Genomic DNA, 27139 nt, shown 5'->3' with positions numbered 1-27139 from the left:
GTGAAACTTGTGCTTCCACTATCCCTCTCATGGACGACGCTCCAAATGGCCCCCTTGTATACGGAGTTCCCTGTAGAGCTACTGGTGGACTGGGGTCATCTGGCTCCGAGGTTCAGAGGGGAGGCAGGGTCTGACCTGGAAGCACTTCTAAGGGTGAACCAAGCTGGTGGGAAAGGGCAGGTGCCGCTGAGCCCCACTTACTTGATGTGCCGGAGCCCGTGGTTTCCAGACAGTGCAGTGGCAACGCATATCGCCCCCTCCATTCCCAAGGAATTCTCTTGAAGACTAGGCAGAGAAGAGATTGGAGATGCCACAGTGAGCCCTTCAGGACAGAAGGACACACCCAGGAAGCAGCACGGCACTCTCTTGGAGGGACCCGTCTGGGCCTCATTGGTCCTCAGGTGCCATAGCAACAGCCAAGTGGCATTTAACCCTGAGACCCAAGTCTGCACGCAGCCAGGGTGTCTTGTGCAGGTGCCACAGACGACGTATGACCAAAAACACGAAAGGGAACAAACCCATCCACAGTACTGACTAATAATGACTGTAGTGTCAGCTATTTGTATTTTGAAGGGAGCAGCTACAGCAGAAAGCAAGTATTATGCTACAGGGGAAGTCCAGAAGAGAAGCCGGCTGTCCTGAGGCACGGGTACATCTGTGCAGCCACTCACTTGAGTCTCCGGAGACTGGAATTGACCTTGAGAGCATTCGCCAGGGCTTTGGCTCCGGCCACCTCGATGGTGTTTCCTCTTAAGCTGTTGAGAAAGGCGGGAACCCTGAGGCGCAATCTCAGGCACAGTGGCAGCTGAGAGGGGAGCCCGGTACCCCTTCCGGTGAGCATAGGTGCCTGGGTGGAGGCAGTGTGGACTCAGCAACTGTGGGGGTGCGGTTGCTCCTCCCTCGCTCCTGGGCACAGAACAGGGACTGGCTCTGGGGAGCAGGACGTGGGGAGGGGTGAGGCCGGCCCAAGCTGGGGGTCTGTGGGAGCCCTCGTCCTCCATTTTCATTCCAAAGAAATAGGGGCGGAGACCAGAGAGGCAGCCCTCCACCCGGAGGTGCACGTGCGCTTGGAACCCCAGCACTGCAGGAGCAGCGAGGACCAGGCAGGCCCGAGAGCCCCACAGAGCTCGGGCTGGAGCTCGAATCTTCTCACAAGCTGGGTCAGTGGCCACTGCCTCCTCCCCAGGGCCCCTAAACGGCCTGGGGACATGTTCAGTCTGGGCAAGGCCAAGGAGAAGAGGACCCACGAGTGACCCCCAGGAAAAGAGGGTGACGGGGCTGGAGAGGCTGGAGCTCCTTGATCTCTCTGAAGGCATTGAAGTGATCTGGGAGTTTCCATGTTCATGTCCTTCTTCCATATATGATCACTCTGAGTCAACAGCTTGACTTCATGAGCTGTAGCCAGAGACTGGAATACTTACTCTAGAATCTCCAAGGTTCTGTTCACAGCCAGGGCCTCCCCGAGTGCCTGGGCCCCCGGAGCACCAATGGAGGCCACCTGGAGACTGTAAGAGGAGATGCGGTCATTGCAGGTGGGCAGCCTCCAGCCCACACACCCACCGGCCCAGCTCCATCCGCGTTCACCCTTCATCTCCACCCCCTTGACCTAGGGCTGAAACCGGTGAAATAGCGCTGAAAGTTGTTGGCCTGTGGTGTGTCCAGAGAATGCTGCATCTCCTGCCCACACTGATGCCAGGCAGAGATCTGGACACAGGAAGTGCAGGTGTTCTGGAGAGTTTGGGGGACACCCCGGAACCCCTAGTTCTTACTTTTTAGATGCCTGATGTCCTAATCACTAATATTAAGAAAGTCAAACCCACCTGCCTTTCCTGGGAAAAACAGGGGTGTTTAGTGTGGAAAGATGGCTAAGGGCCAGCTGTGCACGTCAGGACTTACTAGAGAGCAGTGAGGACTGTGTTCACCTTCAGCGCGCTGGCCACCGCAGAGGCACCTTCATCCCCAATGGCATTCTCCTGTAAACTGAACGCAGAGTCTGACCCAGGTGCACAGGACCCGAGCCAACGCTCTGGCAGGACGTGCTGAGCTTGGACCTTCTAGATTTAAATCAGAGCACACACCCCATAGTAGATGATCTTTGGGGATCATTGCACCTCCTGTGTGGCCACTGCCCCATGGCCACCTAAGCCTGCACAGTGGTCTGGAGTCTGCATGAGTCTAGACCATTAGGCAAAACAGAAACGGACACATGGAAATACTGTCCACAAGAAACTGGTGTGATTTTCAAAGCCATCCCCAAAATCAAAGCTCTCAGTCCTCAAGCCATTCTTGCTGGTCAGTGTTTGACAGCTTTTTTTTTCCCCCCTTTTTCTTCCACATTGGAGGAAAGTGGAAGGCCCTGGAGCAATAAATGACTAAGAGTTTAGTTCCAGTGGACACTGGCACGTTTGAGGGAGCAGTTTGCATTGATAATTTTAGCAAATATTTAAGTGCCTTGGGGATCAGCAAACCCAATCCTGGCCTCTTGGAACTCAGGTGGGGGAACGTGTGAGATGAGAGACCAAGTGTGAAGTGCCCTCCCCAGTGTGGTCACAGAGGCTGCTCGGCAGAAATAGGTCTAGACCAAGCCCACGCGTGAGAGATGGGGGCGGGCCTGACACATCCAAGGAACCCAGAAGAATTGGGTCAAGTTGCTGGGGTGTGGAGTGAGGCCCCAGGGGTGCAGAGGAAGCAGAACTTCAGGGCTGTGGGAGCCACAATGAGGGCTGGACTTCACCCTGCAGGAACTGGGCAGCCAGCTAAACTTGTCCAGGATGGGGATAGATTGACATTTGGGAATCTTTGGCCAGCAGTGTGAGAGGAGGGACTGGATGTGGAGGCTGCGGCAGTGAGGCTGGTGAGTGACGCTAGCCCCCTGGACAGTGGCCGTGCGGGTGGAGGAGGCTGGGTGGAATGTTGGGAGGAGAAGCGACAGGACTTGGAGATGAGCTGCGGTGGGAAGTGAGGAGGACGGCGATGTTTCTAGCTTGTACAGTGGTGTCCAGAACCCCTCACATGGTGAGGAACCAAGAAGCAGGCTTGTGGGGGAGGTAAACCGGGTCCACCCAGGGGGAAGTGGAGTGGGCAGTGGACACGGGGGTCTGAAGCTCAAGAGAGAGGTCTGAGCTGTAGATGTGGGCGCCTCCAGGACTTCGAAGGGAATTGGAGCCCTGGGTGAGGAGGAGCTTCTAGAAAGAGACAGCATTCGGGAGAAGATGACCCAGGACAGGACCCTGAGGAATAGCATGTTCAGAGTCAAACGGAAGCACCTGCCAGACAGGGCGTATATTGGAAGCTGTGGGAGCATGAAAAGCAGGTGAAGCTCAAAGGGTAAACAGAGTGAGCACCTCACTCAGCAGGTCTGCTCCCAGGCGTGCTCAAGAGAGAATTAAAAGCATGTATCCACACGCAGAAACTTGTGCACGAACGTTCACAGCAGTGTTACTCATAATAGCCCAGAAGTGGAAACAGCCCAAATGTCCATCAGCGGGTGAGTGGATAAGCATCATGTCTGCCCACACAGTGGAGTGTTATTTACTCGGAAAAAGGAACGAAGCCCTGACACATGCTACAGCGTGGACGGACCTTGGCACCCTTACACTAAACGAAAGACGTGAGTCAGAAAGATCACATATTCTGTGACTTAAATTTTGTGAAATGTCCAGAATAAGCAAATCCATAGAGACTGTAGATTAGTGTTTGTCAGGACTAGGGGACTAGGGAGGAAGTGGGGAGTGAGTGCTGATAAGCATGAGGTTTTTCACGGGGTGACTGAAGGGTTCAAAAATTGATTTTAGTGATGGTTACCCAGCTCTGTAAATATACTAGAAACCAGTGACTTGTACACCTGAAAGAGTGGATTATATCTCAGCAAAGCTGTTATTTTGTTTAAAAAAATATATATATATATATACAACACCAAGTCAGATGGAAGCATGCTCTCTGGCCCTGGAGCAGAGGAGGCTGCATGCTGAGGGCAGGAGAGCCTGTGGGCAGCAGGGTGGCTGAGTCTGCACCTCCCGCCCCCTCGGAGGCCCCACTTACTCGAGGCTGGTCAGGCTCGTGTTGAGCTGTAGTGCTTGTCCCAGGGCCTTGGCAGCGCCGGCCTGGATGAAGTTCCACTGCAGGCTGGGCAGACACACACACGTGACGACATGGCCCAGGGCAGAGCCAGGAGGTCCTGGGAGCTCCAGAAAAAAGGGGCTTCTCCCAGGAAAGTGACCAGAGTGGGTGGAATCCTTGGGGATGGGATCCTGGCCAGGGTGGGCAGAGCTCCTGCAGCCCTCCCCCAGGCTGGTCCCAGGGAGGGGCCCTTGCATGGAGTGTGTGACACAGCGCAGCGTGGGCGCCCACCTCCCACCACTGGCCTCTCCATGCATCAGCCCCAGGAAACAGAGCAGGGGGCTGGGCACAACCTGCTGAGGCCGTGCGGGGGGCGGGGACCCTGAGCCTCCTGTCTCCCCTGGTTGAGTGGGGCCCTGCAGCTCTGGGAGGACAGGGCCGGCTGGGGGCGCCGTGGACTCACTGAAGGGATGTGAGGGTGCGGTTTTCCCTCACTGCCTCTGCGACGGCCTGGGCGCCCTGGTCGTGGAGTAGGTTGGCTGTCAGGCTGGGCAGAGGGGAGCAGGCAAGTGAGCCGGAGCCAGCAGTGCAGCCCCCGTCCTTGCTCCCTGGGGATCCAGACCACTCCCCGATCCCCAGCTCCACCCCAGGGCTGCATCTTGTCCACTGGGATTTCTGGGCTCAGGCTCTCAGGGCACTTGAATGTGCTCCCGGGCGCCGCGCCTGCCACGTGTCCTGGGGGTGGGCAGGGGGCAGGCTCTGCTTGGTGGGCCTCCATGTCTGGTCACCTGCCAGGAGGTGGCAGAGCTGCCTGGTGACTCACTCACTCCTGGCCCATGTGCTGTCCCCCCCACCCCCTTTCTCCTAAATTGTTGCGGGGGTGCGGGCTCAGGCAGGGTGACTGTCACCACTCATTCCATCCTTGTGTACTTTGCGGCATCAGAGGGGGACATGTGTCAGGGTCACCACCAGGCCTCCCGGCCACCCCACCCCCACCCCAACCACATCCTGCTCCCAAGGGCCAGCCCGTCAGCTCCCAGCCTGGGGTGGGCAGGGACCCTGGTGGCATAAGAGAGCCTTAGGAAGCCCCGCCTGCCCCCTCACGTACTCCAGGCTCTTCAGGGTGCTGTTGGTGCGGAGAGCACGTGCCAGATCCTGGGCTCCCTCCGGGCTGATGGAATTTTCTCGAAGGCTGAGGAAAGAGAAGACTCTAAGCTGCTGATAGACAGGGGAGGCCTTTGCCGGGGGGGTGGCGCGGCGTCCAGGTGCTCAGGCTGTTTAGAAGCCTGGAACCCTAGGTGGGCCCTGGGTGGAGGCGGGAAGAGCCCACTCCAGGAAGCCCCCCTCGCAAGGCTTGCCAGCCACGTGTTCCCCTGCCCAGGACTGTCCGCAGGAGGACAGACAGTCCAGGAGGAAGAGGATAAGACGCCAGGACCTCAGAGGTGTGAGGGGGAGGGGCAGGCCGGCGTGCTTGGTGGTTGCAGGCTTGCCCTCAGGAAGAGGGTGGCAGACCCACCTGCAGAGGCTGCCCCCTTCCCCCGTCCCCGTGAGCTGGGGCGCAGGCGGCCAGGCTCCAGGGTCAAGCTGCCCAACCACGGCTCTTCCCCCTCCCAGGCCCTCGGGGTGGAGGTGGGAGTGGGGGTTTCTCAGCACCAGCCTTTCCCTCCACGTCCCAGAGTCCCTTCAGACCCCCAGCCAAGGAACGGAGGGAAGGGCGGGGCTTACTTGAGGCTGAGGAGCGTCTGGTTGGTGCAGAGGGCCCCCATCAGCGCTGCCACTCCCGGGTCGCTGATGGAGTTGCTTTGCAGGCTGCAGACAGAGGACAGGGTGCCCTGGGTGTGGCCAACTCAGGACCCGGGGGCAGGGGGGGGGCAGTCCTTCCGGGGTCATGGGCCCTGAGTGCAGCAGGGGGCTGGGGCCCTGTGCCACCCCTGTGCCCTCCCCATTCCTCACTCCTCTCCCGTGCCCCGCAGTCCAGCCCCTGCCACCTGAGGGCAGGTGGGCCAGCGCCACCAGTGCCAGAGTTTAGACGTCACCTTGGTTTGGGCAGCTCCGCATGACTTCTGAGGGACATGTGTCTGCAGCCCCCGGAGAAAGCGGCACAGCCAGGTGTCCCCACTCCCCACCATGGCCCCTGGAGCCAGCCCCCTCCACAGCCACCTAGGCCAGCTCCTAAAGGGCACTCGGTGCTTGTCACTCTGAGAACTCCAGAACCAACACCAACCTACTGTCCAGGGAGAGGGAACTGGCCTGGTGGGCTGGAGGGAGAGACATTCGGAGCACAGAGTGCCCGGGGTCATGGGCTGGTGGGTTCTGACTGACAGCCCTTCACCAGGACCTGCCCCCCTGCTGGCCAGGGAACCTGGGTGGGGAGTCACCCTCTGCCCACATCCACCCCCTGGGGACTCACTCCAGGCTCTTCAGGCCCTGGTTCACCATCAGGGCCTCCGCCAGGGCCTTGGCACCTCCATCGCCAATGCTGTTACTGGAGAACCTGCAAGAGAAGGGATGTGGGTGGAGCGGCCGGGCGGGGTGAAGCCAGGAGGGGTCAGAGTCCGGGAGCCCTCCAGGGAAGGGCTGTCTCTGGTCTCAAGGGGGCCCAGTACACAGTTTCTTCTGTCTGAGGCCGGCTGGCAGGCAGCTTTTGTAAGAGATCAAGGTAGCAGTGTCCTTCTCGACTCCTTGACGGGGGCAGGGCCAACCCTTCAGCAAGAGGCATTTGTGATCTTTCTGTGAATGTGGCTGGGATGTCAGTAAAGGTAAGCCTGAGACAGTTGGACCTCACTCCTTCCTGGGAATCTGGATCTCCATTCTCCTGGCTCAGGGTTTTGGAGTCCAAAACCAGCTCTCTAGTACCCATGCATTCAATCATTCATTCACTCATCCATCTGCTTACCCACTCATTCATCCATCCATCCATTTACTGACTCATCCACCCACCCATTCAGCCATCCATCCATCCATCCATCTACCCACCCCATGCTCACAAATATGTGTGATAAGCTGGGCATTGTGCCAGGCACGAAGGGTACCAGTTTGGCCCTTCTGCATTTCTCACATGAGCTCCTTCAGACTCCTGTTTTGCTTCAGGGCATCTGCCATCTGCTGGGTTCCCACTGGCCCGATGGAGTTCTTCTGCAGGCTGAAGGAGAAGGGTCCTTCGGTAAAGCTGGCCACAGGCAGTCCCAGACCAAGGACAGTCTGGTTCAAGTTTACTGCAGCATGGGGGAGGGGTCCTTGGATTGTTGCCAAAATGTTGCTAATTAGACTAATGGAGTTATGTGAAGAGTAAGAGGCTACCGGTGGGGGCTTCCCTGGTGGCTGAGTTGTAAAGAACCCTGCTGCCAATGCAGGGATGCGGGTGCGATCCCTGGATAGGGAAGATCCCCTGGAGAAGGGCATGACAACCCACTGCAGTATTCTTGCCTGGAGAATCCCATAGACAGAGGAGCCTGGCGGGCTACAGTCTATAGGTTCGCAAAAGAGTAACACACGACTTAGCAACTAAACAACAAAAAGAGGCAAGGGCAGCTAGGCCTTCCCTTGAGGGGTCAGAAAGCAGTGACCAGCGGACACTGTTAATATCCATCAACTTCCAAACTGGAGACTTTCTGAAGACTTCTACATACAAGTCCCACTGGCCCCTCACCTGACCAGCCTTCTCAACACTCAGCAGTCTGCCTCCATTCAGATCAACCGGCAGCCTTCCCCCCACCCTACAGTCCTCCTGAGGGCGGACCCTGGCTTAGGCTCCTCGTCTGCAGAAGCTACTTCCTCTTACACTAAATCTGGAGGAAGAAGACACTACAGGAGGACCCCTGTGTTCATCCTAGGACAGGCAGGCCAGGACCTCATCTGTATGAGGCTAACTACAATCCAAGCAAAATGGAACTTTCCTTGGTTCCAAAAGAGCAGGGGGAGGAAAAAACACTCCCCTCCCATAGAGTATTTCCTTGAGGAAACTAGGGATTATAAATCCTTTCCCTGTCCCTTTGAGAGTATGTAAATCTTTTTAAGAGCTATTAATAGAAGTTAGCTTCTTGCCAGACTTACAGCCTAGGAATGTCTTTGGTAAGGGCCTCCGCGCCATCTCTTTGAACCCTGCACATCTAGGAAGGGAACACCTCCTCCAGCTGTAAGTGCCTGCTTGTCATAAAGCCAGGAGTTTTCATTTTCCTCGGCATGAAGGCAGGAGGCAGGCATAGACAGCTCCCCGTCCCGGACGACAGGCAAATTTAGGATAAACTAAGTATGACAAACGGTGCTCTTCCAGTTCTCTTGTTTGAGGACAAGCTGTGGTCTTTCTGGAAAACCCACATGTAAAGGGTTTTGTCTGCTCGGCTGCAGGAAAGGGTGAGATTCCTTTCTGTCTTTGCCATCCCACTGGCGGGTCACCTTGGATGCTCACTGCAGGCTAGCTGAGTGCTTACTCCAGTAACTAAGCTGTTTCGTACTTTTCTGCATTTGTGGAGAGGATTTCCCATCTTGGTGGGAGGCTCTGTTTGTAATTATTCCCCCAACACCTATTCTCCGGAAAAGCAGTGGACGTCAGGTTTTCCAGGGGCCGTGCAGATGGCTCAGAAAGCCTCCAGGCCTTGTCCCATCCACCCCTCTGTGCAGGAAACAGAGAGGCCCTTGGGGGAGGAGAAGAGAGGAGAGAAAACCGTTCTCTGCCAGCCAGCATGCCCACTCACTGCAGCACGGAGAGGGTCCGGTTGGTGGCCAATGCCTCAGCCATGCACCTGGCACCGTCGTCCCTGATCCTGTTGCTCTGGAGGCTGTGGAGGCAAGGAGAGGCATCACTGGTGGAGCCCAAGAGGGTGCCCGGCAGGCCCTCACCCCACACACCCAGGGAGTGGGGGAGCTGGCCCTTCCCACCGCTGCTCTGGCCTCAGGCTTTCCCTGGGTTCTCCAGGCACCTGCCTGCTGGCTGTGGACAAGGAGCCCCTGATCACTGGACCACAAGGTCATCGATAGTCTGAATTACAGCTGAAACATAGCAGCCAGGTGTTGGTGAGGACGTGGAAAACTTGGAGCTCTCATCCCAGTTGCTGGTAGGAACATTAGACGGTGTGGCCTCCGAGGAAAGCAGGCCGGGCCGTTTCCTCAAAAGGTTAAACACAGGGTCACCTGTGACCCAGCAGATCCCACTGCTATGTATCCACCTGGAAGACCTGAAAAAAAGGTCCTCAAGAGCTTGTACACAAATATGTACAGCACAATAGCCAATAGGTGGGAACAACCCGTGTCCAGCAACTGGCGAATGGATTAACAAATCGTGGTCCATGTAATAGAATATTATTCAGCCTTAAAATGGAATGAAATACACATGCTTCGACATAGATGAACCGTGAAAACATTCCACCGGGTGTAAGAAGATAGGCACAAAATTACTGTTTGATTCCGTTTACACAAAATCTTCAGACAGAAAGCAGATTGGTGGTTGCCAGGGGCTGAGGGGGGAGGGGGGCATGGGAAGTGACTGCTGATGGGTAGAGGGACTCCTTTTAGGGGGATGTAAATACTTAGGAACTAGATCGAGGTGTTGGTTGCATAACTGTGACTGTACTAAATGCCATTGAACTGTACACTCCAAAATGGTAAATTTTATGTGAATTTTGCCTCAGTAAAAAGAAGGAAATGAGCAAAACAAACCAACAGAACGCATCAACGCATTGTATCCATCAACTAAGGATGGATACAGCCACTGGCCCCTTAAAGGAGCCCAGCAAACCTCAGCAAACCATGGGGAGCATCTGAAAGATGGGATTTCAGTGTCTTGGAAGACACCTCAGGGGTCATCCTGATGTCATGGCCTTGGGGACCTCCCACTTATGGAGACAAGAACTTTTCCTCGTAGATTGTTTTGCCTGTCAGACCTCCTCGTACCTCTCTCCCTCTTCTCCTCCTTCCCCAGTTCAGACCCTGAACACAGGCGCAGTGAAGAGGTGGACTTAGGAACTCGATCAGCACACAGGATGCCCTGGCATCCACTGGATGGGAGCCAGTATCTTGTGGCTGCTGTTGGGAATTACCTCCCGCTGCACGGGTGGCACCTGAGGAGATGGTTTTCTGAGCCACCTCCTGGGGGCAGAGGCAGCAAGCAGGTGACACGTACCTCAGAGAGGCCAGGGTGCGGTTAATCTTCAGAGCATCTGCCAGCGCCTTGGCCCCCTGAGGTCCGATGGAGTTACTGCGGAGACTGGCAGAGGAAGAGAAAAGACCGGTTATCCAGTTACCGGGGAGGGAAGGCAGGACAGAAGTTACTCAGATCTTTAAATCTGTGCTCCTTGAAGAGAAGGTGCCAGGGTTTGTGGTGTTAGTTGCTCAGTCGTGTCTGACTGTTTTGTGACTCCATGGACTGCAGCCCACCAGGCTCCTCCATCCACGGGATTCTCCAGGCAAGAATACTGGAATGGGTTGTCATTCCCTTCTCCAGGGGATCTTCCTTACCCAGGGACTGAACATGGGTCTCCTGCACTGCAGGTGGATTCTTTACTGTCTGAGCCACCAGGAAAGCCCTGTTTGGTGGAACTGGGGCAGAGATCTTTGTTTAGGCAACTGAGGAAGGCATTCCCTATGATGGCCCCACACGAAGCAGGGAAGAAAGCAGGGTCTGATGGACTAGTGGGCTTGGGCTGAGTGTGGAGAGGAGATGATAACACCAGATTCAAGGCCAATATTCTGGTGCTTCTGTGAGCGAGCCCCAGCAGCTGAGGAGGAGCCAAGACTTGGCTGGCTCAGCTGTCATTCCAGCCCACCCTGGGGAGAGTGTTGCCTAGGGGGCTTCACACGACAGCTCACAGGCTCCCCCCATCCCAGTGGTGAGGGTCCTACTTACTCCAGAGTGGTCAGGCTTCTGTTGACAAGGAGGGATCTAGCCAGAGCTTTGGCCCCTTTGTTACTGATCTGATTCTCAGCCAAGCTGCCCGAAGAGAAGGAGAGGGTGCTTAATGAGGGTCTTTAACCTCATCACCTCTTCTGCAACTCCAGGCCTGTGATCCAAACCCGTCAGCCACCATAGCATCATCAGGGCCTGGACGCAGGGGGAGACCAGATGAGCCAGGCCCAGCAGATGGGCATGGTAGGGCCAGAGTGGGTGGACAGGTCCTCACATTAGCAGAGACCCCCATGTGTGCATGCTCATTCACTTCAGTCATGTCCGCCTCTTCGCAACCCTATGGACTGCAGCCCGCCAGGCTCCTCTGTCCATGGGATCCTCCAGGCAAGAATCCTGGAGTGGGCGGCCATGCCCTCCTCCTGGGGATCTTCCCGACCCAGGGATCGAACCTTTGTCTCATTTTGTGTCCTGCACCGGCAGGCAGGTTCTTTCCCACTAGTACCACCTGGGAAGCCCAGCAGAGGGCCCCAGGGAGAAGTCTGACCAGAATCGAGTGCAACAGCTTCTACATAAACAGTGCAGCAGAGAGGATGGGCAGTTACTGCAGACGACCACGTGGATTCCAGCCAGGGCTGTGCTGGAGAACCAACTCTCAGGAAAAAGCGAAATAACAAAAGCCCTGATTTGTTGCGTTGGCTAATTTCCATGGTGTAAATACTCCCACTGTGGCCAATTTCTAGCACTGTCAACATGTAAAAATTCCTGCTCATGACCTGGTGGCTGAACCTGTGGCTCCAGCACACCCGTGGCCCCTGTCCTTTCTCTAAAGCAAGAAAGCCAAATGGTTGAGCTATGAAGCTGACTTTAATAAAATGTACATCTCTATCTACCTTGAAAGGGTATACCCTGAACACACTGAAGAGTGGTCCAGGGGACCCCTGAACCCCTACTGTTTACCCTCTTCAGGCACAAAGGTCACACAGAGGTCCAAGGTCACACAGAGTTCACCACTCTGACCACTATCCTCAATGACTTACTTTGGGTCTGGACTCAGTCTATATTTTTGTCTTTTCAGAAAAAGATGGTTTCAAAAGCTGGAAGCTTATGTGAGGCTTATGAAAATTTACACTCTGAGTCTTATTTTCTCTAAATTCACTTCCCTAGTTCTCCCAAAGCCAGCTGCTGGTCATCACATTGATTCAAATCAGGTGTTATTTGGACCTGGCTATGTTATTTATAGGAGAGATTTCATGAGCATATAGATCTGCTCTGCAGTTAGTATATAAACTGTCATTAATTAGAATAGTAAAGATGCGATGTTTAAAATTGTTTTAATTAATACGAATTTTTAAATTTAAACGTTTGGATTTTTTTTTAAAGATGTAATCCTGAATACCATCTGAGGGCAAACTCTGAGAGGGATGTAGAGTGAATCGGGCCTGGCAGTACATCCACGCATACAGTATTGAGAAAACGTATCTACGGTAGCATCTGACTCTTGCCATATCCTTTCTCTCTTCTTACAAGTGAGGTACCTGGGCCTCTGGAACTTTCTGGAATGGATGGAAACAAGCAGTCTGCACCTTGAGCCACACGCCCTGAAGATACCTCTCTTGGAAAGCATCGCAGGCCACTTGAGCAGAGAGGAGGATGTGAAAAGAGCCCCGGACCCTGAGAGACAGGCGAGCACCCTGTGTGGGGTCTCCTGGGTCTGTGTTACCTGATCCTCTGAATGCGACAGTCTTTCCCACTCAGCACGCTGCCCAGCAGCTCCATCACGGGGTCCTGGAACTGGTTGGTGTCCAGCCTGGTCAGGAGGAACAGCGGTAGTGAGTGGTCCTACTGCTGCCCATGGGCAGGTGGGATGAGGTCCCTGGCACTGGAGTGGCCACTAAGCTCAGACACCTAGGCTGAGACCCTCTGCCGCCCCCTCCTCTCCATCCCAGCGAAGCCCCTGCCGAGCGACTCAGAGATCTGTGCCAGGACACCTGCGTGCTCAGAATTCTCCCACCAGGCGACTTGGGAGGTTCAGTGGCATAAACCATGGGCTTCTGACCCTCAGGGCTGTCTTCCCTGCAGCCCCCACAGTGTGTGTGTCAGTCGGACACCATCTGCCCTCCTTTAAGGATTGTAGAATGGCCCTGGTCCTCCAGCCTTCCCCTCCCTGCCACCGAAGTCCAGAGAGTGGGCAGAGGATGACAGGCTGAGGGTGGAGTGAATGGGCGTGGCCTCTGTCAGCACTGGGGTGCTATACGGGGTGTTGTGGGTCGAGTGGTTTACCCCTGTAAGATATACTGGTGTTTACAACCCCCCACCCCTGTGCCTCAGGAATGCAACCTTCTTTGGAAATAGAGTTGTTGCAGATAACAAGCGAGGATGAGGTCATAGTGGAGTGAGGCGGTCTGTAACCCAGCGTGGGGACCAGTGTCCCCAGGAGAGAGAGAGATCGATGAGAAGACAGACACGGAGGAGACAGCCGTGTGACCTCAGAGGCAGAGCCTGGGTCTGCAAGCCAAGGACTGCCGGCAGACACCGCAGGCTGGGAAGGCCAGGAATGACCCAAGGACTGTCCCTACAGGTTTCCCAGGGAGCACGGCCCTGCTGACGACGTCCTCTTAGACTCCAGTCTCCACAACCGGGAGAGAAGAGGTTTCTGTCGTTTGAAGCCGCCTGGGTTGTGGTCCTTGGTGACAGCAGCCCCAGGACGGGACACAGAGGGGCATGGGGGCGGGAGGAGCCCGCCCGGTCCTCACTGTACCCTCCTCCTGCACACCCTGCCCCTGCCCCTAGCGCCCACCTCAAGCTCCGGCAGTAGAGCAGCTGGGGCAGCAGGCTCTGGAGGACGCCCGGGCTGAGGCACAGGGGCAGGGGCGCCTCCCAGGTGCAGACGTCGGACACCTGCAGGAGGTAGGCCAGGGCGGCGCGGTGTGGGGGGCTGGTCAGCCTGGCCAGGCCCCCGCTGGCCACGGCCTCCTCCACGCTGCGGGCCAGCTCGGTGTGCTGCAGCTCGCGCAGGCAGTGAAGGACATTGATGGCCCGGGCGCAGACTGCCACGTCGGGGCGCAGACAGCCCTGCAGGAGCTCGGCCACCTGGGCCTGGTAGCCCTGGTGCTCGCCCTGGGTCACCAGGGAGCCGGCCAGCAGTGCGTTGACCCTCGGGGACAAGAGGCCTGAGAGGAATCGCAGGAAGACGTCGAGCCGCCCGTCCTCAGCCTGCATGGCCCGCTGGGCCGCACTCCGGAAGTGTGTGAGGAAGCCCAGCCGGGGCCAGGACACGCCACCCTCGGTGAAAAGGTCGAAGATGGCCCTCTTGGAGGCGCTGCAGTAGTACGCGGCCGCCAGGAACTCCTGCAGGGACAGGTGAGTGAAGCAGTAGGCGGCCGCGGAGGCCAGCGTCTCCTCCCGCTGCAGGAAGCGGCCGCACAGGGCCGTCTGTAGCAACACGAGGTCCACGCCCAGCACCTTCAGGTCGGGCTCGTAGAACACGTACTTCTTCCTGACCAGCCCGTGGAAGGCCAGCCGGCCCAGCGTGCCCACCAGCTTGCGGCAGCCGTGGGCCACCTGCTCGATGCGGGGGCTCGCCTTGGCCTTCTCCTGCCCCTCTCCGCCAAGGGCCATCCTGAAGTACCACGAATAGAGCTCACACAAGGTCCTCGGGGGCCACAGCTCGGCGTCTGGGGGCCCTGGCCTCTTGCGGTGCAGGTGGCCCAGCGCTGCCCCCACCAGCCGGCAGAAGGCCGGGACGGTGCACATGAGATACAGGGTCCGGTCAGCCTGCACCTGGCTCAGGACCCAGCCCGTGAGGACAGGGTCCTCGGGGAACATCTGCTCCAGACAGGTCTTGATCTCCTCCTCGCTGAAGCCCCGGATCTCGGTCATCCGGTCCACCAGGCCCCCCGGAATCTGGCCAGCAGCTCCGGGACGGGAGGTGATCCAGACAGACACTTCTGGGAAGAGGTTGCCCCGGATAATGTTGGTGATCAGGTGGTCCACCTGGATCTCCTTCTTGGGGTCCATGCAGGCCACAGTGTTGGAGAAGTCCAGGGGCGTCTTACACTCGTCTAGGCCATCCAGGACCAGGAGGGCTTTGCTCAGCACTGCTGACGCCAGGCCCGCCTCCCCAGCGTGCGGGAAGACAGAGCGGAGGAGTCTGTCTGCAGACAGCTTCTCATGGGTGTTGAGATCCCGGAAGGTCAGGGGCAGTACCAGAGAGAAGTCCTTGCCCACCTGCCCTCGGGCCCAGAGGTGGACGAAGTTCCTCACAAGGGTGGTCTTGCCCACTCCGGCCACCCCGATGGTGATGGAGATGCGGGGGGGGATGGACACACGCGACAGGGGCAGGAAGAGCCTGTCCAGGGCGATGGTCTTGGCTGAGCACCAGCGCCCGCGCGTAGCCTCCACCTGCGTGAAGTCGTGCTCCCTCAGCTGCAGGTCCGTCAGGCCCTCCACCATCAGGAGGCTGGTCAGCCTTGGGGAGGGGCTGCCCAGCTCGGGGCCGCCCCCAGTCCTGTTGAGCAGGGCCTCCCGGTGTTTCTGTATCTTCAAGTCTGCAGGACAGAGGCCATGGGGGAGGGTGGGAGAGGGGAGGGGGGAGGGGGAGGGGGAAAAGGCCTGGGGATCCCCATCCATGGGCCTACCATTGCCACGGGGCTTCAGCGGGCATTCTGGCGTCCTGTTGGGGGGCTGCGGGGCCTGGGGGCCCTGACCGCCTTTCCCGGCCAGCAGGTCGACCAGGGCTTTCACCTGCTCGGCTGGGGAGCTGGCGGTGTGGCCCTGGCCAGTCTCCCCACCCGGGCGCAATTCCTGCTTCCTCATGGAGTCGGGGACTGCGGCCAGGGGCTGTGGAGAGAGGCCTGGGTCTGCTGCCTCTGTCGTCCCGCCCAGTGGCCTGGGACAGGTGACCGAGCCTCAGGACCCAGGTGGGATGAAGGCCCACTCTCTCCCTCCCCGGATGGCGGGCGGCTGGCCCTCGGTCTGGCCTCCAGGACGGGTTTGGGGGGGCGTGGTTTGTTCCTGGGTGGCCACAGTGGGCCCTGCTGCCAGGAGCATCGCCAGGGGCAGGGAGCCCCGGGCTGGAATCTGAGCTTTGCCACTTACCGTCTGTGTGACACTGGACGGGCCGCCTGAGCTCTCTGTGCCGTGGTGTCCTCATTTGTAACCTGGAAACGGGGCTAATTAGGAACAGGTCCACCGGCGAGAAGGGAAGGGTGAGGCCCACGGAGAGAGGCTGCGTGCAGTACAGTTCCAGCCCCATGGCCTTCTGGAAACGGCAGAGCCACGGAGATAGTGAGCGGACAGTGGCCGGCAGGGCTCTGGGGAGGATGAACTGGTGGAGCGCAGAGGATTGCCGAGGCACGGAAGCGACTCTGTGATACTGCAACGGTGTGTATGTTTGTCCAAAGCCATAGAAGGAACAGCACCAGGGCTGATGCTGATGCCGGTTCTGGACTCTGGGTGACCGTGACGTGTCGGTGTGGGTGACCGATTGTAACCAACATGCCCCTCTGGCGGGGGAGGGTGCGTGTTGGCGGGGAGGGGGAAATCTCAGTCTTTCCCACTCCATTCTTTTATGAACCAAAAATTGCTCTAAAAACTAAAGTCTGCTAATTTAAAAAGAAAAGAAGAAAGGAGGAGACGAAAGGGAGGGGGGAACTGGTTCTCAGAGCAGCCACTCAGCTCCTTTCGTGTCCTGTGTCTCCGGGAAGCACAGGCTCCTCCTGAACCGCAGGCAGCGTGTTTTCTGCCGGGGACAGTGATGCGGGCACTGAGAGGCAAAGCCCTGCCCACCTACGTTCCCTTTCCTCCCTGGGGACTGGAGTGGGTCCCACGGCTAAAGCTGGCCGCCCCCGCGTGTCCTTCCCTCAACAAAGGCGGGCACTGGAGGACCCCCTCCTCACCTGCAGCGGGCAGGGTGTCCAGCCCTCGGCAGCCCCTCCAGCAGGGCCCCAGGCACTCAGCGGGCAGGGGTCAGCCATCCTTTGTCCATGGGTCTAGGAGAGAAAAAAGGACGTGAGGCTGGGCAGAGGCTACACCTGCTGCCTTGGGTGGCAGAGGCAGTGGTTGACCCACACCCTCCAGCCCTGGAGCTCTCTGGGTCCTGATAGGGTTCATTTAAGAGAGATCCACTGGCTATAGCCCCCAGGATCCAACACACTCCTCTACTTTGGATTTGATTGGGCTTCCCGGGCATTTTAACTTGGGATGGATCTTTCTACCTGGAAAATACTAAAAGAAGTTTGTGTGTGTTCAGTCACATCCAACTCTTTGTGACCCATCGGACTGGAGCCTGCCAGGCTCCTCGGTCCATGGGATTCTCCAGGCAAGAATACTGGAGTGGGTTGCCATTTCCTCCTCCGGGGGATCTTCCCAGCCCACAGATCAAATCTAAGTCTCCTGCATTGGCAGGTGGATTCTCTACCACTGAGCCACTTGGGAAGCGCTAAAGAATCTTGGCAATAAGTAAAACAGTATTTTCCAAGCATTCAGTTCATGGTGACACTGAAGAGTTAGTGCAGCCAACTTGAGGTAGATAGTGTCCAACTGGGCTGAACTACTTTGGGACTTCAGAAATAGGCCAGGACAAGGCAATGGCACCCCACTCCAGTACTCTTGCCTGGAAAATCCCATGGACAGAGGAGCCTGGTAGGCTGCAGTCCATGGGGTTGCTAAGAGTTGGACACGACTGAGCGACTTCACTTTCACTTTTCACTTTCAAGCATTGGAGAAGGAAATGGCAACCCACTCCAGTGTTCTTGCCTGGAGAATCCCAGGGACGGGGAGCCTGGTGGGCTGCTGTCTATGGGGTCACACAGAGTTGGACACGACTGAAGCGACTTAGCAGCAAGGCCACACTCCCTCTACTTCTCCAGGTCCCTTCTGGCTCTTTTATTTCATTTTTCTAAATGTTAATACCAAGGGGAAAAGAAACTGGCTAGGATACTGGTTTAAGCTGTATTAACGTGCATGGATTAATGGAGCTATTATTGAGGTTTTCCTTTAGATCCTTTGCTAAACTATAGTTTTTCTTATCTAGATCTTGCCAGTTTCTTCTTTGTGTCTAAGTATTTTTAAATAATTCTTGCTGTTGTTATGAATTTTGTTGGTGTCAAAGAAGACAATTACTTGTTGTGTATTTTAATCTCATTATCCCATCCAGGTGTTAAGTATTCCCAGGAGTTTTCATCATTTCTCAGTTAACTCTCTTTAGGCTTTTGAGGGGCTTCCCTGGTGGCTCAGGGGTAAAGAATCCGCCTGCCAATGCAGGAAACATGGGTTCCATCCGTGACCTGGGAGGATCCCACGTGCCGAGGAGCCGCTAAGCCCGTGTGCCCATAGCTGTTGAGCTGTGCTCCAGAGCCTCTCAGACCTTGCCTCCTGACCCTTTTGTGAGTTACAACTACTGGACACTTGTGCTGTAACTACTAAAGCCTGTGAGCCCTAAGAGCCCTTGCTCTGCAACAAGAGAAGCCACCGCAGTGAGAAGCCACAACTGGAGAGCCGCCTTTCTCGCTGCAACTGGAGAAAAGCCCAGGCAGCAACAAAGACCCAGCACAGCCAAAAATAATGAATTATAAACCAGAAAGAAAAAAAACAAACCCTCTCTTCAGGCTTTTGAATGACTGCAATACAATAATTTCATCTCTTCTCTAAAAACCTAACTGTGATTTTGAACACTTTCTTTGCATGGCCAGACCTCACTGTTGCTGCCAGCAGTGTTGAAGGACAGCATCCTTGTCCGAATCCTGACTCTCCCAGGAGGAGTTCTAGCCCAAACTGTTAGACCTGATGTTTTTGACTGGTTTCTTTTATTTCTTTTTAACTAAAAGTTTTTATTTATTTTTAAACTTCTTGGCCACACCGAGTCGCGTGCGCGATCTTAGTGCCCCGACTAGGGATGGAACCCGTGCAGTGGGATCTTAACTGCTGGACTGCCGAGGAAGTCCCTATGACCAGTTTCTAATTAGTTCTCCTCTTGGGAAAAGATTCCTTCAATTCCTCATTTCTTCTTGCCATTCAGGTTAACACTGTATAATACTTGTTGAAGGTTTACTGTGTTCCTGACCTTCTGTTAAGCACTGGACTCACATCATGTTCTGTAACAATTCTCATTACCATTGTTTCTCCCATTTTATAGAGGAGAACATAGAGGTTCAGAGAGGTTCAATGATTTTGCCCAGAGATGCATGACCAGGAAGCAGTTGAATTGGACTAAAAACCATGGTTTTACTGACAATAAGATTTGTGCTGTATAATCTACCTGCCTCGTAAGGTATGTTTCCACATTTTATAAAACTTTTAGGCTTGTCTGCTAAATGAGCAAATGACTGTTTAGCGGCATTGATCTAATTGCACGATTTATTATCCTTCCTGGAGAAGGCAATGGCACCCCACTCCAGTACTCTTGCCTGGAAAATCCCATGGATGGAGGAGCCTGGTAGGCTGCAGCCCATGGGGTCGCTAAGAGTCGGACACGACTGAGCGACTTCACTTTCATTTTTCACTTTCATGCATTGGAGAAGGGAATGGCAACCCACTCCAGTGTTCTTGCCTGGAGAATCCCATGGACAGAGGAGCCCGGTGGGCTGCCGTCTATGGGGTCACACAGAGTTGGACATGACTGAAGCAACTTAGCAGCAGCAGCAGCAGCATTATCCTTCCAGTCATTCATCCAGCCACCAGATGTTCACTGGGGGCCTGATGTGTGCTGAAGGCACTGGCGATGTAACGGTGAACAATTGGACCAAGTCCTTACCTTTTGAGTGTGGTGGGGGTGGAGGATAATGGCACAAGAAGAAAATGGCAGTTAGTGCCTGAATAAAATAAACGTGCACATGATGGAGAGGGTCAGGGTCCCGGGGGAGGGCAGAGGGGATCCCGGTGGCCAGGGAATGCCTCTGTGAAAGAGCTACACGTGAGCAGAGATCTGAAAGTTGGGAGAGAGTCATGCAGAGAACCAGGAGACTAGCAGGCAGGACAAGACCCGAGTGGACTTCCCTGCCGGTTGCCAGAGCACAGTCGGCGAGCGAGTGGGCTCACCATGGGGTTAGGAGGCAAGGTCAGAGGGGCTCGAGCCCTGGTCCTCAGGAGTGTGGACGTATCTCAGTGTGTGTGAAGTCACGGGAGGGAGTGCCGTGACTTATCTTGCCTTTAAACTGTGAGCTGCACTTGTGGATTTCCTAACTTCAAACCAAACTTGCAGTCTTTTTTTTTTTTTGGTTGCTTTGGGTCTTTGTTGTGGCAAGAACTTGCATTCTTTTTTTATTTAGATTTCCATGATTTTTTTTTCCAGACTGTAAACTTTTCATTTTATATCGGGGTATAGCCGATTAACAATGTTGTGGAAGTTTCACCTGAAAAGCAAAGGGACTCAGCCGTCCATATACATGTATCCATTCTCCCCCAAACCCCGCTCCCATCCAGGCTGGCACATAACACTGAGCAGAGTTCCCTGTGCTGTATAGTAGGTCCTTGTTGGTTATCCATTGTGAATATGGTGGTGCGTACATGTCCATCTCAAACTCCTTAACTATCCCTTCCCACTTTCTCTCCAACAGAACTTGCATTCTTGAATATAATCTTCCATTATTATTAAGCTATGTATATAGCAGGGTGGGATAGCACAAAAATAGAATCATAAGTCAATAAAACATAATATAGGATCCAGGAACAAGTATATATTTATATTATTTACATAAGAAGGGATTTGGTAATGTGACAGAAATAACATTTCAAGTCAATGAATTTGGCCAGCCCATGAAAAAACATTTTTTTGAATTGTACGTCACATGAAACACAAAATTTCTCCTTAAGGTTTGAAGGACAGTTTTGCTGGTTTTAGGACTCTTGGTTGATAGTTCCTCTCTTTGAGCACTTTGAACATGTCAGCCTACTCTTTTCTGGTCTCCAAAGTTTCTGGTGAGAAGTCCGCTGATAATCTTATTGAGGATCCCTTGTATGTGATGATTTGCTTCTCTCGCTGATTTCAAGATTCTTTTTGTTTTTTGAAAGTTTGATTATTATGTGTCTTGATGTGGGTCTCTGAATTAATCTGACTTGGAGTTTGTTGAACTTCCTGTATGTTTTACAGTGTATTTCTATGTGGGAAAAAAATCAGTGTGCAAAGGAGAATTATGATAAGATACTTAAAAAAAAATAAGATATCATTTTTGTCTGGCTAGAGGATAGCTGGAAATATATGACAGAGGGATTAAGGAGGTGCTTCTTATTTTGTGAATTTCAACTGCTTGCTTCTGCTGCTGCTGCTGCTAAGTCGCTTCAGTCGTGTCCCGAATCTGTGCGACCCCAGAGATGGCAGCCCATCAGACTTCCCCGCCCCTGGGATTCTCCAGGCAAGAACACTGGAGTGGGTTGCCATTTCCTTCTCCAATGCATAAAAGTGAAAGATTTTGCTAACTGATATGTACTGCTCTCCCCTCATTAAAAAATATCATTTATAGAATTATAAAAGGCAAACACTAAAATCACATAAGTAACATAAAAGTAAGTAAAATATAAACCTGACTTCCACTCCTCAGGGGTAACCTATCCTAGTTGATGGTTGCTTTTTTTTTTTTTTTAATAAAGTAGGTGCTAGTGCAATAGGGCAAATGAAAGAAAGAAAAGACATCAAGATTAGAAAAGGAAAAGATAAATGTATGTGATCACTATTCATAGTTGACATGATTATATATATTGAAAATCCAAAGGAATCTACAATAGAATTGTTAGAACAAATATATGAACTTCAGGTTTCGGGACACAAGATCAATACATGAAAGGGATCAGTTATATTTCTACTTACTAAGTAACACTCAAATCAAAAGTAAAAATTCGAAATGCCATAAAAATATCCAATATATAAGAATAAATCTAGCAAAAAATTTTCATGACCTCTACACTGAAAACTATAAAACAAGTAAGAAGACCTAAAATTAGGGATTTGCTATGTTCATAGATTGAAAGACTTAATATTATTAAGATGTCTGTCTTTCCCAAATAGATTAATAGATTGACATCTCCATCAGAATCCCAGCAGGCTTTTTGGAGAGGGGGAAGAGAGGCAAACTGATTGTAAAACATAAACAGAAAACCTTGAAATAGACAAAATCATTTCGAAGAAGAACAAAGCCTGAGGACTCACAGTACACAGTATCAAGACTTCATGTAGGGACTTCCCTGGTGATCCAGTAGCTAAGAATCCACCTGCCAATGCAGGGGAAATGGGTTCCATCTCTGGTCTGGTAAGATCCCACATACCACTGGGAGATAAACCCATGTACCACAAGTACTGAGCCCTCAAGCCAGGAGAAGCCAGCAGTGAGAAGCCCAGCCACCACAACTGGAGAGTAGCCCCCATTCGTTGCAACTAGAGAAAGCCTGCACACAGCAACAAAGACCCAGTACAGTCAAATAATTTTTTAAGAAACTTCTCTTTAAAAAAAAGCACAAAACCTAGTGTAGAGCTATAGATATTGGTACAAGGGCAGACAAATAGACCGTGCAGTAGAATAGAGGGTCTAGAAACCGACCCACATATATACGATCGCTTGGTCATATATGATCACTGGGTTTATAACGGGGCTCCACTGCCGTGCAGTGGGGAAAGGGTGGTCTTTGCATTAAACTGTGTTGGCTAATGGGATGTTCATGTGGGAAAAAGGAACCATGACCCCTACCTCACACTATACACAAAACATTAATTTAAGCTGGATCAGAGATCTAAGTGTGAATGCTGACATAGTCAAGCCTTAGAAAAAACACGGGAGAACATCTTTATGAACTTGGCCTAGGTAAAGATTAAACAGATCATAAGATGCACTAAGCATGAAAGAAAAGAGCAGTGTTTTGGGATTCAGGAATCTCTGAATGAAATAAAATCAGGAATATCTGTTTGTTAGAAGACATAATTAAAAGGGCGAGAAAGCAAACCTCTGACTTGGACACGACATCCCAAACACATTAATTAATCAGTAAGAAACAAAAATCCAACAATAAAATGAGCCGAAAACTTGAAGAATGTCACAGAAGAGAATATCAGAAGTCATTAGAGAAATGCAACTTAAGATCACTCTGGACAAATATTTGGTAGTAATAAGGTTAAATAAGCATATTTCTGTGACCCAGTAATTTCCCCCTGAGGTATAAACCCAAGAGAAATTAATGATTATGTCCACCAAACCACAGATCAGAACATTTATAGCAGCTTTGTCCATAAAGTCCCCAAAAAATGGAAACAACCAATGTCCACCAACAAAAGGATGAGATTTTTTTGAACGTTCATATAATGAAATCCTACATAATAAAGAAAAAGAATAAGCTACTGATATCCTCAACAACATGGCTGACTCGCACAGACACTGTGAGAGAAAGAAATCTGATGCAAAAGAGACAGCCTCTGTGATTCCATTTGCAGGGGGTTTAAAATCAGGCCAGACTGATCTGAAAAGATAGAAGTGAACGTGTGCTCACCCTTGGAGGTGGTTCTGACTGGACAGGGGTGTGAGGGAGCCGTCAAAGTTGCTGGACACCTCTACCTATTAATTTGGGCAGAGTACACACAGGTGTACACATATGTAAAACTCCACTGAGCTCACTTTGTGCGTGCATGCTTAAGTTGCGTCAGTCGTGAACTCTGTGTGATCTGATGGGCTGTAGCCTGCAAGGCCCCGCTGTCCGTGGGATTCTCCAGGCAAGAATACTGGAGTGGGTTGCCATGCCCTCCTGCAGGGGTTCTTCCCCGACGCAGGGATCGAGCCAGTGTCTTTTATATCTCCTGCATCGGCAGGTGGGTTCTTCACCACTAGCGCCACGTGGGAAGCCCCAAGCGCGCTTTACTGGCTAAGTTATACCTCAATTTAGAGATGGCTATGCTAGCAGCTGTCTAAAAGTTCAAATGTACGCAAACCAAAACAAAGAATTGCTCCTGCCGCCTCTTCTTACACGAGCTGGGACACCCAGGCCTGCGTCCTGCTCTCGGTGTGATGTCAGGGTGTGGCCCAGGTTGGACACAGCCCCCTGCACTGGATGTCCAGGTGCGCTCACCGGGTAACTGACGGCCTTGGGGGGGACTGGGTGGTGGCCAGGAGCACGCAGGACCATGTGGAAGAAGGGCCAGGCTTACTGCCTCTAGAACATTGTCTGGAGCACTGTATATTTTTTTAATTTAAAATTTTTATTGTGGTAAAGTGTACCCTGGTGGCTCAGTGGTAAGGAATCTGTTTGCAATGCAGGAGACCGTCTACAGTGCTGGAGACCCTGGTTCGATTCCTGCGTCAGGAAGATCCCCTGGAGAAGGAAATGGGAACCCACTCCGATATCCTTTCCTGGGAAATCCCATGTACAGAGAAGCCTGGGGTCCCAAAGAGTCAGACATGACTTAATGACTAAACCACCACCACCAAAATGTATATAACATAAAATTTACTATTTTAACCATTTTTAAGCATTCTATTCAGTGGCATTGGGTACATTTACAGTGTTGTGAAACATCACTATCATCCACCTCTAGAACTTTTTCATCTTCCCAATGGAGACTCTGGCTCCCATCCCTCTTTCCCCAGTCCCTGGTCACCACCAGGCTACCTTCTGTTCCTGTATATCTAATGACTCTGGGTTCCTCATGTAAGTGGGATCACGCAGTATATTTGGCCCCTTTCACTGAGCATAATGTTTTCCAGGCTCATCCATGTTGTAATGTGTGTTAGAATGTCTTTCCTTTTTAAGGCTGTATCATATTCCATTTTATGGATGGACCACATTTGGTTCAGGCCTCCACCCATAGGCAGACACTGGTTGTTTCCAGTTTTTGGCTCTTGTGAGCGATGCTGCTGTGAACAAGGGAGGGCAGATTAGCAGTTCAAGGTCCTGCTTTCAGCTCTTCCGTGTGTCCACCCAGAAGTGGGGTGGCTGGATTACATGGCCATTCTCTGCAGCACTGTTTTAGAAAAGCCACTGCTTAGTCCGGCCACACAGAGACTTCACTGGTTTAGTGTAGGGCCCCTACGTGGACGTGTGGTAAAGCTGCTTGGATGATTCTAATGAGCAGCCAGAATGGAGAACCCCTGGGCCAGAGAGTGGTTAGGCAAGTGACGAAGAAGGCAGCAGGCAGGAGTGATCGGGGAGGAAGAGGCCAGCCGCGTGTGCCTGGGAAAGTGGGGAGGTGAGCTCCCCAACTCTGGGTCCCATTAGCCACCGGCACCAGAGCAGATACTCCCTCATCAGACACCCATCCTTCTTGCCCCACTAAGCCTTGCCTACGGTTGCCAGATTTATCAAATTAAGATACAGGACACCTAGTGAAATTTTAATTTCAGGTAAACAAGTAATTCTTTTCAATTTTTTTTGGGGGGGGGGTGGTTTGGCTGCACCGTGCAGCATGCAGGATCTTAGTTCCCTGACCAGGGATCAAACCTGTGCCCCTGTATTGGGAACACAGAGTCTTAACCACTGGGCCTCCAGGGAAGTCCCCAGATAATTCTTTTAGTATATGTTGTGTAATACTTGGGACATACTTAAACTTTAAAAGAAAAAACCACCTCATTGTTTAATCTGAGATTCACAATTAGTAGACTGTTCTGTCATCTGGCACCCTTTCTCGGATAAGAGCCCCCCGCAACCTGGTCTCCACCCTTGGGCCAGTAACAACAGAGGAGGGGAGCCAAGCAGGTGGCCCAGGAACCACCCCACTCCCAGGACCTCCCGGGGCCAGCAGCAGTGGCTGCTGAGGGGTGTTCTCTGCAGGATGGCCTGCAGTGACTAAAGGTGAGCCCCAGGGCTTGGGGAAGTAGGGGTCTACACTGAGAGGACAGGGAGGAAGCCTCGGGCCCAGGAGACTGGCCATGGGAGAGGACCCCAGGCCAACAGCCACTCTGGACCTGCTCCATGGCGCCTCTTCTGAGAAGGAGTCTGTCCCTCTCAGAATGATGAGCCTCGTCTCCATCCGTGGGCGCGGCTGGGTGAGGCCCCTGCAGGCTGCTCACCCAACATGAAGGTGACATTTAGGAAGCAGGCTCTGGGTAACCAATCCCACCCCCCTGCACCACCTTCCTGGGTCCTCAGGACACTGGGCAGGTCTGGTGTTGTCCCCTCCATCTTAAGGGAGGAAGAGGGCTGCCCGGATGGGGCCAAGGTCCGCTGATTTCAAGCTTAACCACAGGCTGCCCTGCTCAGCATCACCTCTGCCTATCTGCAGCGCTTTCCGGCTACTTCCTGCTCCTCCCGGCGTCCTGTCGTTGGTACCTGGGGAGCTGGGCTTTGTCCCCTTCGCCCATGGTGGGCTGCCCTTGGGCATGTGTTTGTTTATCCACACTGTGATCTCGTCCTGCCCAGCAGCTCCCGGCACCCGCAGGGACACCTTCACGGGGCTGCCCCAGCCAGCCCTCTGCAGGGCAGCTCAGGCCTTAAGAGTCATGGTCCTTCCTGTCAGCTGTCTCCTCTTCCTCCCCCATCCTGCACTCGACTTACCTCCCGGGCCTCATTTCCCCAGGGAGGCCGAGACTGGGGGACTGGGGTTGCTCCATCCTGGCACTTCTGGGCTCCGCCTTGCTCCAGTGGACAGAGGCAGCTGGGTGGAGGGCAGGATGTCCTGGAAATCTCTGTGGCCGGTCAGCCGGGCCCCTCAGCCGACAGAATCTGTCCAGGGTGGGAGTGATCCCTGTCCAGATGGATCGGGGGCTGCTGACTGTGCAGGGCAGCGGGGATGCGGCCCGCCAGCTCCTGCACTCCCCTGAGCCCACCAGCTGTCACTGCAGCCGGGGCTCCTCACCTCTTCCTGTGCCGGGCTCCACCTCAACCCTCCTTCCTGTCTCATTTCAAAAGCCAACAAGCTTCACAGACAAATGAGTGAGCTGTGGCTGCCTCTGGCCAGCTCTCTGGCTTCGTCATCACCCCGAAAGCCAGAGGCAGGGGTTGCTGCCAAGGCTTCTTCCGAGGACCAAGTGCCCCTGCGGACCTGATGCTCAGGCGAAAGTGGTCCAGCCAAGGCTACAGAGGAGACAGGCTCACATCAGCAGACCTTTGCCTTTGGGGGATGGTGGTGGGGGTAGGGAACCAGGCGCGTGTGGGGCGTTCAGTGATTTGCCCAAGGCCGCACGGCAGGCAGCCGACTGGCCAGGGCTGGAGCTGTGTCCTGCCCCGGGCTGCACGGTCACCCCTCCTCCCCCAGCCTCACCCACTTTCCTTCTCTCTAGCACCCAGCAGGCACCTTTGCCTCAGCCGTGCCCCGCAGTGTCTTCCTGTCCC

At 53.7% G+C, this 27139-nt stretch overlaps 1 protein-coding gene across 2 annotated transcripts in view; it reads right to left on the bottom strand.

Moving 5' to 3' along the window:
* The window catches only part of NLRC3 (NLR family CARD domain containing 3), a 28824-nt gene extending 2132 nt beyond the window's left edge, over positions 1-26692 (bottom strand). The window contains exons 1-19 of one of the 2 annotated variants that reach the window (XM_027527657.1): positions 26363-26692; positions 16798-16890; positions 15998-16059; positions 15538-15739; positions 13698-15447; positions 12621-12707; positions 10901-10984; positions 10178-10261; positions 8754-8837; positions 7118-7201; positions 6470-6553; positions 5785-5868; positions 5168-5251; positions 4523-4606; positions 4042-4125; positions 1897-1980; positions 1422-1505; positions 672-755; positions 202-285 (exon numbers count right to left, since the gene is read on the bottom strand). In XM_027527657.1, coding sequence (XP_027383458.1) covers positions 202-285; positions 672-755; positions 1422-1505; positions 1897-1980; positions 4042-4125; positions 4523-4606; positions 5168-5251; positions 5785-5868; positions 6470-6553; positions 7118-7201; positions 8754-8837; positions 10178-10261; positions 10901-10984; positions 12621-12707; positions 13698-15447; positions 15538-15715 — 3107 coding nt within the window. In that variant the 5' untranslated portion in view covers positions 15716-15739; positions 15998-16059; positions 16798-16890; positions 26363-26692. The remainder of the gene's footprint in view (positions 1-201; positions 286-671; positions 756-1421; positions 1506-1896; positions 1981-4041; positions 4126-4522; positions 4607-5167; positions 5252-5784; positions 5869-6469; positions 6554-7117; positions 7202-8753; positions 8838-10177; positions 10262-10900; positions 10985-12620; positions 12708-13697; positions 15448-15537; positions 15740-15997; positions 16060-16797; positions 16891-26362) is intronic. The other variant, XM_027527659.1, reaches the window with a different exon arrangement.
* Between the last annotated feature and the right edge of the window lie 447 nt (positions 26693-27139).

Source organism: Bos indicus x Bos taurus, chromosome 25 (assembly GCF_003369695.1).
Source record: "Bos indicus x Bos taurus breed Angus x Brahman F1 hybrid chromosome 25, Bos_hybrid_MaternalHap_v2.0, whole genome shotgun sequence".
NCBI lineage: Eukaryota > Metazoa > Chordata > Mammalia > Artiodactyla > Bovidae > Bos > Bos indicus x Bos taurus.
The sequence above is the reverse complement of the archived record's forward strand: the minus strand, read 5'-3'. Positions and strand labels throughout refer to the sequence as shown.